This window comes from Podarcis tiliguerta, assembly GCF_965153285.1.
Source record: "Podarcis tiliguerta genome assembly, chromosome: 9".
Classification (NCBI taxonomy): Eukaryota; Metazoa; Chordata; class Lepidosauria; order Squamata; family Lacertidae; genus Podarcis; species Podarcis tiliguerta.
The window spans coordinates 18,178,027-18,197,725 of record NC_139542.1 but is presented as its reverse complement, the minus strand read 5'-3'; the positions used below and the strand labels follow the sequence as shown (position 1 = coordinate 18,197,725).

General features: G+C 43.8%; 1 protein-coding gene across 6 annotated transcripts in view; it reads right to left on the bottom strand.

Annotated features, from left to right (window-relative positions):
* Positions 1-13,608: 13,608 nt before the first annotated feature.
* Positions 13,609-19,699, bottom strand: part of SMARCAD1 (SNF2 related chromatin remodeling ATPase with DExD box 1) — a 52,081-nt gene continuing 45,990 nt past the window's right edge. For all 6 annotated transcript variants that reach the window (XM_083398263.1, XM_083398262.1, XM_083398260.1 and 3 more), the window contains 6 exons: positions 19,457-19,578; positions 17,945-18,133; positions 16,426-16,544; positions 15,621-15,803; positions 15,143-15,252; positions 13,609-14,155 (listed from right to left, as the gene is read on the bottom strand). In XM_083398263.1, coding sequence (XP_083254389.1) covers positions 14,094-14,155; positions 15,143-15,252; positions 15,621-15,803; positions 16,426-16,544; positions 17,945-18,133; positions 19,457-19,578 — 785 coding nt within the window. In that variant the 3' untranslated portion in view covers positions 13,609-14,093. The remainder of the gene's footprint in view (positions 14,156-15,142; positions 15,253-15,620; positions 15,804-16,425; positions 16,545-17,944; positions 18,134-19,456; positions 19,579-19,699) is intronic.

Sequence of the window (19,699 nt, the reverse complement as noted above, 5' to 3'; positions counted from 1 at the left end):
CACAGCATCCTGTTCTCACAGTGGCAAACCAGGTACCTGTAGGAAGCCTGAAAGCAGGACCTGAGTGAAACAGTGCTCTTCCCCATGTGTGATTCTCAACAACGGGCATTCAGAGCCTCTTCGCCTCCAACAATGCTGGTAGAACATAGTTGTTATGGCTAGTAACTACAGATAGTCTTATCTTCCATGAATTGGTGTAATCTCCTTTAAAGGTTATCCAAGTTGGTGGTCATCAGAGCCTCCTGTGGGAATGAGTTCCATAGTAATAGTAATAGTAATAATAATTTATTATTTATTATTTATATTATGAGTTTCCCCAGCCACTCTGGGCGGCTCCCAATCAAGTGTTAAAACAATACAGCATTAAATATTAAAAACTTCCCTAAACAGGGCTGCCTTCAGATGTCTTTTAAAGACAAGATAGCTGCATATTTCCTTCACATCTGAAGGGAGGGCATTCCACAGGGCGTGTGCCACTACCAAAAAGGCCCTCTGTCTGGTTCCCTGTAGCCTCACTTCTCACAGTGAGGGAACCACCAGAAGGCCCTTGGTGCTGGATCTCAGTGTCCGGGCTGAACAATGGGGGTGGAGATGCTCCTTCAGGTATACTGGACCAAGGCCGTTTAGGGCTTTAAAGGTCAGCACCAAGACTTTGAATTGTGCTCGGAAATGTACTGGGAGCCAATGCAGATGTCTCAGGACCGGTGTTATGTGGTCCCGGCGGCCAGTCCCAGTCACCAGTCTAGCTGCCGCATTCTGGATTAATTGCAGTTTCCAGGTCACCTTCAAAGGTAGCACCACGTAGAGCGCATTGCAGTAGTCCAAGTGGAAATAACTAGAGCATGCACCACTCTGGCGAGACAGTCCGTAAACAGGTAGGGTCTCAGCCTGCGTACCAGGTGGAGCTGGTAGACAGCTGCCCTGGAAACAGAATTAACCTGCACCTCCATGGACAGCTCTGAGTCCAAAATGACACCCAGGCTGCGCACCTGGTCCTTCAGGGGAACAGTTACCCCATTCAGGACCATGGAGTCCCCCATACCCGCCCGCACTGCAAGAAGTACTTTCCTTTATCTGTCCCGAATCTTCCAACATTCATTGGATGTTCGTAAGTTCTATTGTTATGAGGAAAGGATAATTTTCCCCCATCCACATTCTTATTCTTCCAGACATTTGGGGTGAACCAGAGAGACCACTTTCTATTTTCAGTATTTTTAGGCTGTTTTTCTTGGGAATAAGAGGGCTCTTGCCCTCAGTTGGGGACAATACAGAGTATTTTCAAGAAATAGTCAAGGGAACTGACCTAAATAGAAAAGACATTCACCAAAGAAAAGGTTGCTTCATTGGGTGGTCTGATTCCAAACAAGAGTTTGGGTGAGGTTACATTAAATATTTTTTTCTATATGATCTACAGAGCAACTGGTTTCTAGTTTCGTGGTGACTGAGCGTTTTGTCAAAGCATTTGTTCAACAATAAAAAAATAAGGCCTGCACATTTATTTAGAAAGCTGCCAGGTTTGGGCATCTCTGCCACTTAATTCTACTTCTAGGAGAAATGATAGTCCATTTTGTAACAATAAGGCACCAGGAGAATCAAAATGGGGAATAATAACATAGGACACTGTCAGACCAGTTGAGCTCAGTACTGTCTATCTTCACTGCCTGCCAATGTCTTCCCAAGGTTTCAGAAAGGGAATATTCTCAGCCATACCTGGAGATTTTTTTGGGAGGCGGGGTGATTTGGGGACTTTCTGCATACAGAGCAGATGCTCTACCACTGAGTCACAGCTCTTCCCCAAAAAGCTTAGGTATCTTACTCCCCGCACAACCAGAGTCTCTTTAAGACTGAGTAAGTTGTTTGTCTGCTATTTGTTGCACAACGCCTACGTAATGGGCGTTTACTAAAGCATATTTGCCCTGCCTGGTCAGGTATCCTGAGGAACTAATAGCAACCAGCCTGGCTTTATATAACTGCTGCTCCTGACTTTATTCCTGAGTGTGGGCAACTTGTCCATGGGTTAATATCTGCTGCTATGGAAGCTGACCTCTGGCTTTTTGAATCCTTGTCTATCTATCTACTCTGGAACCTGAACACCAGCCCACTGTTGATTATATTACTTGTTTTTGACCTCGCTGAACCCCAGCAGCAATATAGCACGGCATTACAAGCTGACAGGTCACATGTCAAATCAAGCGATTACAAGCTTAGCAACATCACTAACATGCATTTCTGCATGTTAATACTAGCATATGAAACCATCTGAGCTTTAGCAGTGAACAGATAAATATGGTATTGAGTGAACAAGTGCCTTGCTTTACAGAAGACAGTCCTCTATTTGAAAGACTGTTCAAGCCAGTGATGGCCAGTGCCAACTGGGACCAACAATAGGCGCAGCCAGAGCTAATGAATGACAGAATCAACTTATTCTTATTTTGTCCCCATACTCCTGCCTGATAAGATCTATGAGGGCAGCACTAAAACAGGAGGAGGAAGCTGACAGACAACACCATCCTGTAGGCTGCTTCTATGGTGGAAGGAAAACAGATTGAGGCTGTCAGCAGAGTGAGTTGGGCAGTGCGCCATTCACCCTTATAGATCACTGGTGTGATCCAGGCCCGATTTAGAAATATGAAGGGGTATAGAAAACAGAAGCTTTGAGGTTGCCCATCAACAGCACCTGCATAGCAGATTGAGAAGGCACACAGATCATCTGGCCAGTTTTCCCCACTATAGTCACATGCATTGCATTTCTATTTAGAGTAACTATTTCTGAATGTGCATCAAAGGACATTAATTGGCAAGTCCCCATTTTATGCAAATCCACGTCTCCTGTTGTCCCCTTTTTGGGTGATGTGCAAGTGGTTACCCTACAAGGATAGCTAATTACATGTTGGCATCCATCTGCTAAGACAGACAATGGAGTGTGCCTATGGGGGTGAAGTCAAGCCGCTGCATTACTGAGGAGGGCTATGAGGCACCAGCCAACTGTCTTAGTGACTCCACTTTGAATTTGTGTAGCCTTAGCCTTTTCTTCTCCCAGAGATATCCCGCAAGGCACTGAAGGTTTAGGATCAGAGTTTTCCTTCTCCTAGATGGACTACCTTGCCAGGTTGATGAGCCCCACTTCCTTCTGTAGCATGTGCATAAACTGCCTTCTTGACAATTGGACCCACTATTGGTCTCCTCCACTCAATTCACCAGAGCCTGTCTTTGCATGCAGGGAAGTCCCTAACTCATGTAGGGTTTGAGACCCATCAGCCACCCTTACCTGCTTTAGCAGGCCAGTCAAAGCTGCTCCCAAGGTGTGGCTGCTGCTGCATACTGACAGCTTCTAGGAGCCACAGGTGAGAGCTGAGTGCAGGGTGGGGACCCAAGATTGACAAATTACCCTAGAAGGAACATCAGAGGTACTTTTGTTGTTGTTGTTTAGTTGTTTAGTCTTGTCCGACTCTTTGTGACCCCCTGGACCAGAGCATGCCAGGCACTCCTGTCTTCCACTGTCTCCCGTAGTTTGGTCAAACTCATGCTGGTAGCTTCGAGAACACTGTCCAGCCATTTCGTCCTCTGGCCTCCCCTTCTCCTTGTGCCCTCAATCTTTCCCAACATCAGGGTCTTTTCCAGGGAGTCTTCTCTTCTCATGAGGTGGCCAAAGTATTGGAGCCTCAGCTTCAGGATCAGTCCTTCCAATGAGCACTCAGGGCTGATTTCCCTAAGAATAGATAGGTTTGATCTTCTTGCAGTCCATGGGACTCTCAAGAGTTTCTTCCAGCACCAGAATTCAAAAGCATCAATTCTTTGGCGATCAGCCTTCTTTATGGTCCAGCTCTCACTTACATACATCACCAACTATACGGACCTTTGTCGGCAAGGTGATGTCTCTGCTTTTTAAGATGCTGTCTAGGTTTATCATTGCTTTTCTCTCAAGAAGCAGGCGTCTTTTAATTTTGTGACGGCTGTCACCATCTGCATCATGGAGCCCAGGAAAGTAAAATCTCTCACTGCCTCTATTTCTTCCCCTTCTATTTGCCAGGAGGTGATGGGCCCAGTGGCCATCATCTTTGTTTTTTTGTTGAGCTTCAGACCATATTTTGCGCTCTCCTCTTTCACCCTCATTAAAAGGTTCTTTAATTCCTCCTTACTTTCTGTCATCAAGGTTGTGTCATCTGCATATTTGAGGTTGTTGATATTTCTTCCGGCAATCTTAATATTCTAACACCCCAGCTGATTACATGTTAAAACAAAATTGTGCTTAGAATCAAAGCAGCTTAAGACACAGCTAGGTTTACCTTTTCTAAATTCAGATCAAAGCTGGTTTGATGAAAAGATCATCAAATCATAGTAGTTAAAAGTAGGATAGATGTGGATTGTGGTTAATGTTGTGAGTACACCCCCTTCTAAATAAACATTGGAAGGGCACTGGATGCAGAGTAATTGAGTGTGAATGCAGTCAAAGAGGTAACCATGGAGTTCTGTCCTCCAAATGAGTGGGAGCAAGACCTTTTTAAAATACCTTTAAATATATGTGCTACATAAAAATAAACTTAGGGTTGCCATACGTCTGGAATTTCCCTGACACATCCAGAATACTGCATTTGGCAGCAGTGTCCAGACAGGAATCAGCAAAATGTTCAGGATAATCCAGACGTTTGGCACCTCATGTCATCAGCAGTGTCTTTTCCCATAAAAATATCTCAAAACCAGCTTCTTTTTGGCAATTTTGCCAAAAAAAGCTCAACAACTGTTTGAAATATGGCAACCCTAATAAACTAGTTTTTTTCTTTTCTCCTTTCCAAATATGGATGACCTTTTAATTGCCTGAAATTTTGTGAAAAAGCAGCCCTTTGGGTACTCTGACAATTAGGGGTTGTTTGTTCCTAATGATGGCTGCAGCATAAACAAACATGGTTTGTAGAAACTAATTTGCAAGAGCGGAAAATGCAATTAAAGGTGACATTTCCACCAAAAGGCCTACCCTTGGCTGTGGAGAAAGAAGGAGAATTGGCTGAATCAGCCCTGTCCAGCTTTTCTCCACAGCCTAAGGAAGAGGCTGGCTGTCATCTTGCATCTTTTTTGAACCCCCTGTTGTTAATAAGAATCTCATTAAAGTGATGTTTTGGGGAGCAGGTTCTTTTGTTGTTCTTTAAATTGCTTTAAATTACTCACCCTTCCATTTTGGTGTCTAGTTCAATGCCCTGAAGAATTTTTCTGGTGTTCCTTGATGCTTGTCTGGTTAGATTTAGAAGACCCTGGCCATGTTCACCAGTCCACAACCCTCACTGCAAAAGCTGAAATTTTTGAAGGAACTGTGATAATGTCTTTTGTTTGCCTGAATGGAGGGAGGTGTGTGTGTGTGTGTGTGTGTGTGTGTGTGTGTAAAAACCTCTGACATTTGCACAGACCCTCGAAATGTCCCTACTTTCCAGGGACAGTCCCAGACTTACAGAAGCAGTCTGAGTTTCTGATTTGATCCTGAAACATTGCACTTTTCCTTAGGACGTTCATATTTTCATCAGAGAAATGTTGGAGGGTATGATTTGCATGGCTGGATTATACAAAGATAAGAGCTGCATCCATTGCTCCACTCACATTTTTTCTGACTCCACCATTTTCATTGGCAATGCAGCCCCCAGAAGAGACTGTGGCCCTCATTCTGCAAATGTTCTCCATCCCATTCTACAGATTTATGACAGCTGAGAAACTTCTTTCAAGTTTCCAACTGGAATTTGCCTTTGCAATCAAGTGGCCTTTGGTGATAATGTTTAGTATTCACACATTGCAGCTCTTAAAATGGTGCCATCCCAAAGGCCCACTCTGTACCTGAGAACAACCTGAAAATGAAAGGAAGGGAACATGGGAAATGTCCCTTCGAAACCCAGTGGGATTCAACAAGAGAGAACCAGACGCAGAATGATATAAAGGACATGCCTTTGGGCAGGCAAGCAAAAAGAGAAATGAAAATGCTTGGAACATCTTCCTTGGAAGAAGCAACGTGGGCCCCATCCAAGGAGCTGGGAGAGAGCTGTACTCTCTCAAGTGTTTTCTATTCATAGCTCTCAGCTTGTATGTAGCTTAAAAAACTATAGAAGAGAATGGGAAATGAGTTCCTCATAGACTTTATGTCACAGTCCTCTGCGGCCAGCCAACCAGCCGAGTCTCAGGGGGTACTTGCCTGGAGGCAGAGTCCGCATGCAAGCTTTAGCCCAGTCCTAAGGTCAGGTGTATCTCAGTTCACGTAGTCAGACGATCCAGGGGTCAAGAAAGCCGAGGGTCCAAGGTCACGAGAAGCAAGAAGCAGCAAAGTCTGGCCAGGAACAACGAATGTCGTTTCCAGCAACTGACTGAGGCTGGAAAGCTTCCTTAAGAAAGCTGGAGCCAGCTGGTTCACATCAGGAGCAAGAAGGCTGATCAGCAGCAGGTAGAGGCACTCTGCCTTCTGCTCCTTCAGGCTGGTGCTCAGCAGGTGAAGCCGACTCCTGGTCCATGACACTTGACTCCCAATAACTCCCATTTTACAAAAAGGAGCCGGGGGGCTGCATATCTTCTCCCTTGCTATTGTGGGATCCTAAAAAAAGCCACCACTTAACAGTCTTTCTTAGGAGATACAGAAGGGCTGCCAAGTGTGTTTGATATGCCCAAAGGCAAAGTTGCACAGAGTGGCAATTTCTGCGTGATGATAATTCATTCTGCCATAGTGAGAAGCAGGCAAATCTTAAGAGACTCAGCATATGACGCCCAGGTAAATAGCTAACTAACTGTTTTCCTTGCAACCCTCCCTGCCCTTTCCTCACAACAGCCTGCCACCTCTACAGCGCTTCTGCTGGCTCCATTTTGCCTTGAAATAAGCATTTATGAGTTAGTGGTGAAGAAAACATGTACCAGGAGTGCTGTTGCATTGATGGGTCCAGATTATGATGCAGCCTCCTCCCACCTGGTGCCTTCCAATGCTTTGGGAAAGGCTGAAGTTCAGTGGCAGAGCATCTGCTTTGCCTTCAGAAGATACTATAAAACAGAGAAGGCTAAAGCACTAGTTTTACTTTAAAAAACCTACAACAAATAAACTCACTTTAAAAGCCTGAGGCCACACCGTCCTGGTCACAGAGCCTCTGAATGTGAACAGCTGCTCATGGCAGACGGCCATGACCAACCAATGAACAATGATGCGGTGCTGAGGGTGGGGTGAAATGTTCTTGACACCACAAGTGCCCTACTTACCTGAATGGCTATCCCAGCCATTGCTTCCGAGTAAGAATTAATACCACATGTGAGTTTAGGGTTGCCAGGTCAGGAGCATCCCAGACCCTCAGATTTCAAGGCCCCAACCTGGAACAGGAGACCCTGTCAGTGCCCCAACAGTAGGTTCGGGAGACATAGGTTATTGCTATTTATTAAATCTCTATACTGCCCTTCATCCAAGGATCACAGAGCTGTTTGCAATAGAAAGGCACAAATATACATAACCTAAAAAGGTAAAAGGACCCCTGACCATTAGGTCCAGTCGTGACTGACTCTGGGGTTGCGGCGCTCATCTTGCTTTATTGGCCGAGGGAGCCGGCGCACAGCTTCCGGGTCATGTGGCCAGCATGACTAAGCCGCTTCTGGCGAACCAGAGCAGCGCACTGAAACGTCATTTACCTTTCCGCTGAAGCAGTACCTATTTATCTACTTGCACTTCGTGCTTTTGAACTGCTAGGTTGGCAGGAGCAGGGAATGAGCAATGAGAGCTCACCCTATCGTGGGGATTCGAACTGCCAACCTTCTGATCGGCAAGCCCTAGGCTCTGTGGTTTAACCCACCACGCCTCCTGCGTCCCTATACATAATCTAGTTGCAAACAAAAATAATACCACCTCCCAACAGTTTCAAAGGCCATAGATTGTTGAATCAGTCAAAGGCCTGGTGTCTAAAGTTACCGTATTTTTCGCACCATAGAACACACTTTTTTACTCTTAAAAAGTAAGGGGAAATGTCTGTGCGTCCTATGGAGGGAATGTGTGGTCCCTGGAGCCAAATTGCTGGAGTGCGGCACGCTCTTGGACTGCTCTTTGGTGGTGGTGGTGGAGCCGCGCTCCTCTGCTGGCAGCCTCGGCTTCCCCCTGCAGCCCCGGGAAGCTTTGGAGCAACGGAGGGCTGTGCGCCCATCCCCCGCACTCCTGGGCTGCTGAATGGGGGTGGGGGGTGCTGCTCTGCCAGCAGCCTGCCCTTCCCCTCAAGGTTTGGAGCAGTGGGCAGGCTGTGCGCCCATGCCCCACGCTCCTGTGCTGCTGCATGGGGGTGGGGGTGCTCTCTGCCAGGAGCCTGCCCTTTTCCCTTAAGGTTTGGAGCAACAGGCAGCCTGCCCCACGTTCCTGGGCTGCTTAATGAGGGTGGGGGGTGCTGCTCTGCCAGCAGCCTGCCCTTCCCCTCAAGGTTTGGAGCAGTGGGCAGGCTGTTCGCTGAGAGAGGGGAGGAAGAGGATGGAGAGGAGGGGGACCAAGAAGCTGGGTGAAGGGAGAGGTGTGAGTGGAGAGTCATGGTAGAGGGCAAAGGAGAGGGAGCAGTGAAGGGGAGAAATTGCAGACATCACCTGAGGAGTTTGGGTGAAAGGGATGGAGAGGAGGAGGCTGGAAAGGGAACTGTGCTGCTTGGGGAGGGGGAGAAAAAAGTGGGGAAAAGGAAAGCCTCCCAAGCCCGCAGCTGAGAGGCTCTGCTCAGCTGTTTCTTGACTGTAATTCAAGTAAAGGGAAGGTTTGCGAGCAGCAGGCTGAGAGAGGGGAGGAAGAGGACTGAGAGGAAAAAATGTGGCATTAGCAATGCTTTGGATGGAAACGAAGATGGTATTTTACATGAAGATAGCAAAGAAAGTGATGTCAGTGATTGTGAGCAACTGAACTTCATAAATTCTGACTCTAGCAGTGATGAGTTCTTGGGGTTCACAGAAGACTAGAAGAGTACTCAAACCTTAAAGTCTCTCTTCATTTGTTAATGACAGTGATGATGGTTCTTAATGCCATTGTTGACTGCTGTTCACTTTACATGGCTGTAATATGCTTCTGATATACCGGTTGTTTATATACAGTATATACAGTAGTTTATACAACATTTGATTCAGAATATTTTTTCCTTGTTTTCCTCCTCTAAAAACTAGGTGTGCCTATGGTCGGGTGCATCCTATAGAGCAAAAAATACGGTATGTAATAAAGGCACCAGGTGAGCCTCTGTAGGGAGAGCATTCCACAAACAGGGAGTCACCACAGAAAAGGCCTGTTATGGTGTTGTTTCCCCCTCCCCTGGGACTTCCCATGGAGGAGGCACATGAAGAAGGGCCACAGATGATGATCACAGGATCTGGGGTGGTTCATAAGGGAGATGGGGTTGGAGATTCAACACAAACAGCTGTGTTAGAAGCAGTGAAGAGACCGCCCTGGGGCAAGCATGGGCTGTGTATGTGGAGGGCCTAGGCTGCCCAGACGACAAAACTCCCCCTCTCAACCTCACCAAGGTGGTCTAAAGGAAAGCAGAGCAATATGGTTGGCACCAGCTTGGCTGCAGGAGTTGCCGGAAGGAAGCATACAAGGCACCATCGAACCATCTTAGGGGCTCCATTCTGGATTTGTGTAGTGTTTAGTCCTTTGCCTTTTCTTCTCCTGAAGCGGTCCTGCAAGGCAGTGGAGAGTTAGGATAAGTTTTCCATCCCCTAGATGGGCTACCTTCCCAGGCCGACAAGCCCCGTCTGCCCCTCACTTCTCTCTGCAGCAGATGCAGAAACCGCCTTCTTGACAGTTGGACCCACTTTTGGTCTCGCCCGTTCAATCTGCCGGAGCCTGTCTTTGCAAGCAGGGGAAGGTAAAGAGGAGGGCAATGAAGCATTATTTCTGCACACTAGGGAGGTGGAAAACACACACTTAACAGTCGCCCCCCCCCCTATTTTCTACTCTGCTGGGATTGCACCATTAGTGAATGAGGCTTTGGGGCCCACGTGAGTGCTTTAACATGGACATGACCTCTGCTGGCTTAACCTCTGCCCACCTTATTAAAACGGCTTTAATGCAGACAAAAGGGGAGTGGGGGGCACAGCAACTCACGTCAGGAGGATCAGAACGATGAGCGTGCTGAAAGGGAGGGGAAAGCCGGGAAAGTGGGACACCGAAGGGGAAAGATCGCAGCGGTGCTAAAGGAATGTGAAAGAGGGAAAAAGGAGGCGGGAAGGTAAAGACTGGGGTGGGGGGAGGATATGCTAGTAATTGAGTTCTAATATAGGTCAGGCTGGAAGAAGCATTCACAGTGAGAGGTGATCAGAGACAAAATAGTATGTAAGGCATATAGTAGTTCTGGACTCTACCTCTGCTGGGGCGGTGGCAAATGTGGCCCTACAGTCTTCTCTGTCTGACCCCTGAGACTCCAGGCTACACTTCTTCAGCCACACACCCCTTCCCCAGGCCTCACCTCTCAGCAGGTCTGCTTTGCACCCACCTGGAGCGTTTTGCCTAACTGATGTTTCGTTGAGCTCTAGCCATCCCTCTTGCTTGCCTGGATGGAGAAAAGAGAAGTGTGTGTAAGACTAGCCTAATGTGCAAAGGCAAAACTTGCAGGTTTTGATACCCCCAAGGATCAAAGTCAGGAGACTAAAGGAAGCGCAAGAGCTCATACGTTACAAGCAATAAATAAATACTGAATTGCAGCATTGCCAAGCTGGTGTCTTCCAGATGGTTTGGACTACTACAGCATCAATCAGCACCAGCCAGCATGGCCATGGTAGTCAGAGCCCCAAATATCTGGAAGGCACCAGGCTGGTGAAGATCGGTGTAAGTGGTGGCTGCCCTCAGTCATCTTCCTATGATGACGGTCCATACACTGGTACCTCCTAGATGTTTTTGATTACACCTCTCACCACCCTTGACCATCGCCCTCTCTTTTTGCAAATTAATTCCACTTTCTTCCCATTGACCTCCGTCACTTTACTTCCAATGCTGCCACCTTCTGGGAGAAATGAAGCCGGCTGCATTTTGTAGCATTTGCAACGAACATCTTGTAGAATTTTTGAAGTCAGACCTCTCCCCCACTGCCCCAGGGTCATTTTACCAACCATTTGTTTGGCAGGGGAATATGTGGAGATATTCCTGTGCATGTATGGCCATGTGGATCAAGGGCAAGGGTTACACTGCACTGAAGAATTAAGGAGGATCTTCTTTCCTAATCTAGAGCCTGGTTCCTCTCATTCAATGAGACCAGCATTGGTCAGCCATATACAAGCAAATTCCAGGAAGAAAAAAGAAAAATTATATGGGCTCAGTTTGTGACCTGAAAGACAATACAGTGGTACCTCAGGTTACATACGCTTCAGGTTACAGACTCCGCTAACCCAGAAATATTACCTCGGGTTAAGAACTTTGTTTCAGGATGAGAACAGAAATCGTGCTCCGGTGGTGCGGCGGCAGCAGGAGGCTCCATTAGCTAAAGTGGTGCTTCAGGTTAAGAACAGTTTCAGGTTAAGAACGGACCTCCGGAATGATTTAAGTACTTAACCCGAGGTACCACTGTAATTGAAGAGCTCAGACATTCATCTATATATTGTGTTTTGGACATTTAAAAAACTGCCTTACAAGAGGTCATATTATATGTTCATTTCAACCAGTGTTATGTACACTCTAGCAGTGGCTCTCCAGGGTCTCTCTCAACACCGGCTTCCTAAGTGGAGACACTGGGAATTGAACCTGGAGCCTTCTGCATGCATTCCACCATGACATTAGGAGTTATGGTGGAACCAGTGAGAGAAACAAGGTTTGTTTTGCACACAGCCATAAGCATCCTGGGGAACTTCATGTGGATGCCTTTTGCAGATGGTTCCCTCCTCATAAACTGTTCCTTCTGCAAGAGTGGGGGACCAATTAAGATGGCCTGCACTCAGAGACTTACAGAAGACGATGGATCACTGAATGCTCTAGGAGACTTTCCAGTAGAAAGAGGTGATCCAGTTGAGGCTCTCATCTCACTGTGGAATGGTGAGTTCTGAAAGACTATTGACACGATCGCTCCTGAGCAACCTTCTCCAGTGCTGTGGAGTCCGCAATGCCCTCTGATATTCTAGTGAATTCTGTGTGATGAAACAAGATGGATGACAGCTAGAGCACTGGTGGGGTAGAACTTACTTCCAAGGCCAAACAAGCAGAGTTTACAGCATCAATAAGGGCAGTGAATAATTCTTTTTTCATGGCCTCTAATGGGTCCTCAAGTAATAGTCCAGCAACGCTTTTGCGGGTCAACTGGAATCTGGTCTCACCTGTTGGTGGAGATGTGCCTCTGGAGCCAACAGAAGCCTGCTGAAATTATTTGCTTCATCATTTTCAGGATGGAGTTGCTTGACTTCAGAGCAATTTATGTGCTACCAATATGGTTCCAATTCAAGCAGAGGTGTCCATTGCTATGTCTTCCTTAACTCTGTGGGATCAATTTTAGTTTATGAGGCCCAATGCTGTGGACAAGGGGCTTGTGGAGTTGTGCCCTCTTGAACCCTGCCCATTGTGGCTGGTGAAATTGATCAGGGCCTTTTCAAACATCAGCCCAAAGGTTGGAAGACACAATTTTGTTTTAAAGAGTTTGGGGGATAATAATAATTTCATTATTTGTACTCCAGCCCATCTGACTCGGTTGCCCCAGCCATTCTGGGCAGCCTCCAACATATATAAAAACATAACAAAATTTAAAAGGCTTTCCTATACAGAATTTGCATCCCTGCACTCCTCCAATATGTTGTTGGATTACAACAAGGGCAGAAAACTTATTGCCTTATCATACTACAACTCCCATAATTTCTGATCACTGCCCATGTTGGCTGGAGCCACAGTCCAATAACATCCGAAGGGCAGCATATTTGCTATCCAAATTTTGACATGCTGACATGTTTTGTGAGTTGATTGTGCAACTTATTTTTCTCCTGTTGATGCGTATGTGTCATGGGGAGTTCAGTTAGTTATTGTTCATATTCCTGACGCTGTTTTATGTGTAAGCTGCCTTGTGGACTTATGCAGGTCTCATATGGTTCTGAAGGTGCAATAATACATATCATAAATAAAGAAAATAAATAGTAACCGAGATATTGGGGCTGTGGAAGGAGGAAGAGACATATCCATGCAATGAAAAGATAGGAGCCTGGTAACAACATATATTTAGATTAGCTTGCAAACCCACTGGGTATAACCTGCCCTTTTTATGTATTTTGTAAAGCAACCTAACATTTTAAGCACTTCACAATTATAATCTTGTTTATTCCCAACAAAATCCAAGGAAGTTTTTATCCACAATATAACTATGTATAAACAATAAAATCTTTAAGAAAGTCAGTAAATGTTATTATATAATCTATAGACAAACTAATCTGTACAAGTTATCAAAACAAAATGTGATTCACTAGTTTCAAAGTTTCTGGAGAACAGATCTGTTGTCCACTACTTTCTAAAACCTACTGCAATTGGAATTCTTTGTCCAATTCCTTGCCCAGAAAACCTCAGCACAACTCTCCCATGGTTAATAAAAAGTATATTTGAAGAACTTAAACTTATGATGACATTATGTTCCCAGCTGAAATGAAACTCCTTCTGGGTTTCAAAAAACCGTTTACCAAAACACCATCAGCCAAGGTTCAATTTTTATTTTGTGAACAATTTGATACAAAACATTACAGTACTTCAAATAAAAACAAGCAGAGAGACAAACAATATGGGCATTTCAAATAAGGCACATGTAAAAAAAACCCCACACATCCAGTGAAATAGACAGGTTCTATATATATATTTGGAGGTAGAAATAATTACAAAAATATGGAACAATTTTAAGCATTAGCAGTTCAGTTCAAACTAGGATCCCATTTTAAAATTGCCTTGGTAAGATAGCTTATGTGGCATTTTATGCACTACATTTTTGTGGCAACTCTACTTTTTGCTTCGGAGTAGCAGAGTGGGGAGGAAAAGAAACTATACCATGAGTAATACAAGGAAATTACAAAAAGTTATAAATGTCCATACAAATGTTTTTAATAACAAGAAATTCTTGAAGCACCACATTTTAATTTCCCCCCCTCAAATTAAAAAGATATCTACAACACTTTTCTTTATATTATTATTAGAGACCTAATGATGCTTTTAATAGCGTTGCTATATCTGCTGGAATGGCCCCTTCTTCTCCTGCAGAATAAAAAGAATGCATCAGAGGTGTATTTGTGAAGAAGCATTTCATGCAACCAAATAATCAGAGTTTTACACAGCTAAAAAACCTGCAACCAATAATAACCTTGCTGACTTCTTAAGGTGGGGGGTCCAAGTGACCTCAAACCAATTTGGGTGTTACATTATGGCTAAGGACTAATGATGTAAAGAGTAGCTTGGATATGTACTTGCAAAACCAGGGACACAAACCATGCAAATCTCTAGGTTTTGTACTGTTGTGCTGAGCCTGATACTATGCTTGCATAAGCTGTGATCTAAGTATGGTAAGTGGCACAGTAAAATATCTGGCTTGCAAGCAACTAGCATCCAGCTAGATGTGAAAATGTGGTATAATGCTTAAGAAAGCCATCAAAGCAGTGGGCTAGTATTCAAAATGCTACACTGAGCACACTACCAAGGCTCCTGCCTTTGCAAAAGCTTCAGATATCCATTAATCAACACAAGATTTCTACTCTGGAAATAAGGTGCAAGGAATGTGTTGCGTTGGAACTGAATTTGCAAGTTTGTCCAAACAGCAATACACTACTTGTTTTCCCATTAAATTCCTTCCCCACTATTCTTGTCCTAAAGGACAATTCTTATTCCAAAACAATGTTTTAGAAGTATGTCTGAACAGCAGAAATATAAGAGATCTTTTCCAAAACCCATTACATTTAAAGTACTGTGATGAATCTGCCATTGCACCAGCTGTTAGAGCTGCAATGTGTTGACAAATTCGTGAAATTAAATATTGCTTTAACTGCACATTCTGCTTTCTTGCATTACTTTTTAACATCTTAACCCAAAAATTCACATCTTCAACTGCCCATAAATTGTTCATTTCTGTTCCCCATTGGTCTCCTGGCACAATGAACCTAAATATTGTATTTCTTTGAACTCTCTCACAGTTTGAGACCCAGAGCTGCTTCTACTTAGCATATTCAAAACGGTGCTGTAAGAGCTTACCTGCATCTGCTGCTGTCATGTCTTGTTCTAGTTTTAATTTCTGCTGACTAATTTTCAGCATGGATTCCTCTATAGTCCCTTTACTTATGAGCCGTATCACTTTCACTTCTCTTAAAATAAAATAAAAAGAACATGTTTGTTCATACAATTCTGTAAATCCCGATTTTGTCATGAGTGTTTTATTTCCATTTAAATTTCCAGCAGTTCTACAGAAAACAACAGTGCTTGCACATTAATTATTTTTAATGAAGACTGTAAGTGTCTCATCACATACACCTCTGTGAAAAAATAATATTCCAATATAAAATTAATAGGAAATGAATTCAAGTTTTATCCAACACTATGCCAGTTATACCAGCTTGCTTACACCTCTACACAAAAAAAATCTCTTCTAAAGATTTAGAATACTTGATGCAGTGTATCGTGGATAATTTATTTTGCTTGCAACTAAAGTTTCTCCTCATAAACTAAAACTTACCTAGTTTGTCCAACTCTATGGCATCGGTCTTCTGCCTGCTTGTCATTGTAAGGATTACAGTCAATGTCATGGAGGATGACCACATTGGCTGAGGTCAGATTAATCCCTAGACCACCGGCTTTTGTGGAGAGCAAAAAGATAAATATACCCATATCTGAATTGAACTCATCTATCAGATGTATCCTACCAAAAAGAGAGAAAGCAAAGCAGTCATCAGCATACAAGCCTATTGTTGTTTTGCCTTCGTCTATTTGAGCTGACACACACAGGTATGCTCAAGTCAAGCATGCTCACAAGCAAACCATTTTAGATCATACCCTACGGATATTCCTTTCATACAATATGTTTCAATGGAGTCAGTTCAGACATTCAGACTGCAATTCCATGTACACGAACCCGAGTGTGAACTCTGCTGGAACACAGTGGGACTTCATTCTGAATAAACACTGCTCTGTCAATTGCTAGTCAGGGTACAGAGAATTCATGTATAGGCTCCATGCTTCGGCGCTCATTAGTCATTTATATTATGATTTCCAGACAGCATGTCTACAGTTAGCTCAATCAACTGTGCACTGTGTAATTATTATCTTTGTTTTAGGCTTTATAGCAATTATTTCCAGTTCCTTTCATACGAAGGGAAGAAATTTTAACCATCTTGCTTCAAGAGTTTTTCATTAACTTGAGGTGTTTTATAGATCTCCTCTAATCCCCAGTACTTTCCAGAGTCAAGCTCGAATAGAGGCAGAAATGACTATTAGTTGGACCCGATAATGCTCCCTTGTGTTCTTGTGGAAGTTTCACCTACCTGTCTGAAATTTGTGTCTTTCCATCCAGCCTCAGGTATCGGTGCTGCTTATGTTTCAGAAGAACCTCTAGGATGTCTAGCATCATAGTAAATTGGCTGAACAGGACAACTCTGTCACCCTAAAGGAAGGAAGAGCAGTATTTAAGAGAAAACCCACGCATGCACCTGAAAGTTTGTTTTATACATATCTGCAGAATTCAGGCACTTGAACAAAAAGCCACCTTGTGTAAGATTCAAATTCTCTTCAACACTACGGAACAATCGGGAGATAAACAGAATGCTAGCCTTTTTACGGGTTGCAAACTTACAAGTGCTGAGTAATGATTTGAAGCCATAGGCAAGACTATACTTGGAGCAACCAGTATATTCACAATGAAACACAGGAATAGAGAGAAAATGCCCCAGGATTCAATTACTTTACCCTGGCTTACATAGCACAACAATATGTTGTGATCTGAAGTACCAAGTTTCAGCAGTTCAATGTGTATTTTAGATCTCAAGATGGGAAAGTTCAGGTGTTTTAAAAACAAGCCTTTATGTTTCTTGTTTGACTGAGTACTCAACAGCCAACGAATTCAACAAATATTTGAACAATATCTGAGTCCATTTTTGTTACATAGGTATGCTTCCTACTCTTCAAGGATAATGGAGTGCCAATTTAGGGTGAAGAATGAAAACTTGAGTCCCTGCTGGCTTCCCCCACCTGGGGTCCTCCAGATTTTTTGGCCTACAACCCCCAACAGCTCCAGTCAGCATGGCCAATCATCAGGAAGGATGGGAGTTAAAAGTCCCATGACATTTAGTTGGCACCAGGTTGGAGAAGGCCACCCTATGCAGATACTAAAGGTAAAGGTACCCCTGCCCGTACAGGCCAGTCTTGACAGACTCTAGGGTTGTGCACTCATCTCACTCTATAGGCCGGGAGCCAGCGCTGTTCGCAGACACTTCCGGGTCACGTGGCCAGCATGACAAGCTGCATCTGGCGAGCCAGAGCCGCACACGGAAACGCCGTTTACCTTCCCGCTAGTAAGCGGTCCCTATTTATCTACTTGCACCTGGAGGTGCTTTCGAACTGCTAGGTTGGCAGGCGCTGGGACCGAACGACGGGAGCGCACCCCGCCGCGGGGATTCGAACCGCCGACCATGCGATCAGCAAGTCCTAGGCGCTGAGGCTTTAACCCACAGCGCCACCCGCGTCCCTATGCAGATACTAGCAAGGGGTAATTTGGGGAGCAGGCAGGAACTTTAACCAGGGTTAGTTACAAGCCAAGGTGTTGGTGGGGAGGTGGAGGGGAAGGAATCTGTTGACTTCTGAACTCTGACTAGGGTTATTTCTGGCTCACATCCATCCTCATATTGCTGGGAATTTGAGGTAAGTCTTCTGACATCCAAGCCTAACACTCAAACGGCTTTCTACAAGATTTAGTGACATTAAAACACAGCACAACTGATATTAGCACATTTATGTGTAAGATGTGTGTATATTCTAGGATGTCCAAAATATACTTTTAGAACAAACCTTTTCTTTGAATTCAGACAAAATGCGCTCTAGTGTTCTAAATTTTCCCGAATCCAAAATTAGATCCATTTCAAGCTTGAAGTCATTAATATTTGCATACTGTTTACAAAGCAAATGCAATTCATAATCTGTCATCACAGACATATCTTCAAATATAAGGTCAGGGTTTGCTTCACAGTGTGTAGGCTCCTAAAACAAATAATCATAAATCAAAATGAAGCAAGCTATTTAGGAACTACCAATATTTCTTCAGGCTTTCTTTTCTAAGTTTACTAATGGATTTTTGAATGTAAGTGCTGTTAGAAAATTTTAGATACATTCAATAGTCATAACATGTTAGAACAAAAAGAATAAGCCTGACAATAGGCAATAATCACCTCCCTGTCCCACTCATCTCTCAGATAATATAGGGGTTTTTTTTTGGGGGGGGGACATGTGTGCCGTGCCTATACAGAAGGTAAAAATGTTTATGATTGTCTTTTCAGTAGAAAATCGGGACTAATCCTAGAGCTGGAGAAAATATTGTGACATTTGTATACACAGAGTTATAAAACTACCTACAGTGTGGTTCATATGAGTACAATTAGCTGTTGAAGAATTATTTCTCAGACCTGGCAGATTAGGGATTGGAATGGAATGTCAACTTCTGTACAAATGTGATGCAACCAAGAAATGGCAAGGCCAAATCCTGCCCGGTTAGCTATGTATACCACACATGCCTTGAAAACCATGCTTCCCAAGAGCAATCATAATCCAAACAGCAGGATGTAAGTTTACAACAAAGGTCAGAAACAACTGTATTCTACGATGAAGTGGTGGCACAGGAGAAAAAGGGGGGGCTGGTGCACTGCCTCACTCCTCCCTTATCCACCTGCTCAAGTGAAGAATGGTCCTTGTGAGATATTTGCTGGGGTGTGAGTGGGAAGAGAAAGGGAGAGAAAACGAACACAAAGTGTTACTGTTCTTTGGACTGTTTAATGTTATACTTACTTCCTTAATTACAAACATACACAGTTTAGAACTTCTTGTATCTGGGGAAGGAGGCTATTGTCCATCAAATTTTATGCTCAATAAATTTGTCAGTTTTTAAGGTGCTACAAAATTATTTAGTCTTGTTACTTGGGGGAGGGGAAGAGAAAGGGTTGGCCTTACTGGTTTTTATTTGGTTGCATTTTGCTGAATGACATCCTTGCACTTTTCATGTTTTTGGTACATATTCAGTTTCATTTACAGAGATAAATTATTTTTAAAGTTTCCCATCTGTTTCCTCTAGTGTGATCAGATCACAGAAAACTGGACCCTTTGTCTTGTTTCATACCTCAATCTGTGACACACTTAGAATTCCAGCAATGTTTTCCTAAGGAAGCTTTCTCTATTCTCTATTGACAGTTTGAGACATTAAATGATAGAATTTTCTAAATGCAGGACACATAGTTGAACAATAACTATTTGTTAATAACCAAAGTAAAATGCACCAAGAGCCTACTGGATTATTCAAATCCAGCACCTTACCTTGAGCATAAGTGTTGACATCACTTTAAGCTTCTCTGCTGTATAATACTGACGGTGAAGAAGAGGATGATTGGCCATTTTTCTTAGCTGCATCATGACATTGCCCATTTCTGAATTCTTTTCTAGGGTTAGAAAACAAATGATATATATGTATATATCCAGTGGATATTTTCTATCAATATACCCACTACAATAGAATAGCTCAGTATTTCTGCTCCACATATGATAAAAGGAACAGAGGAA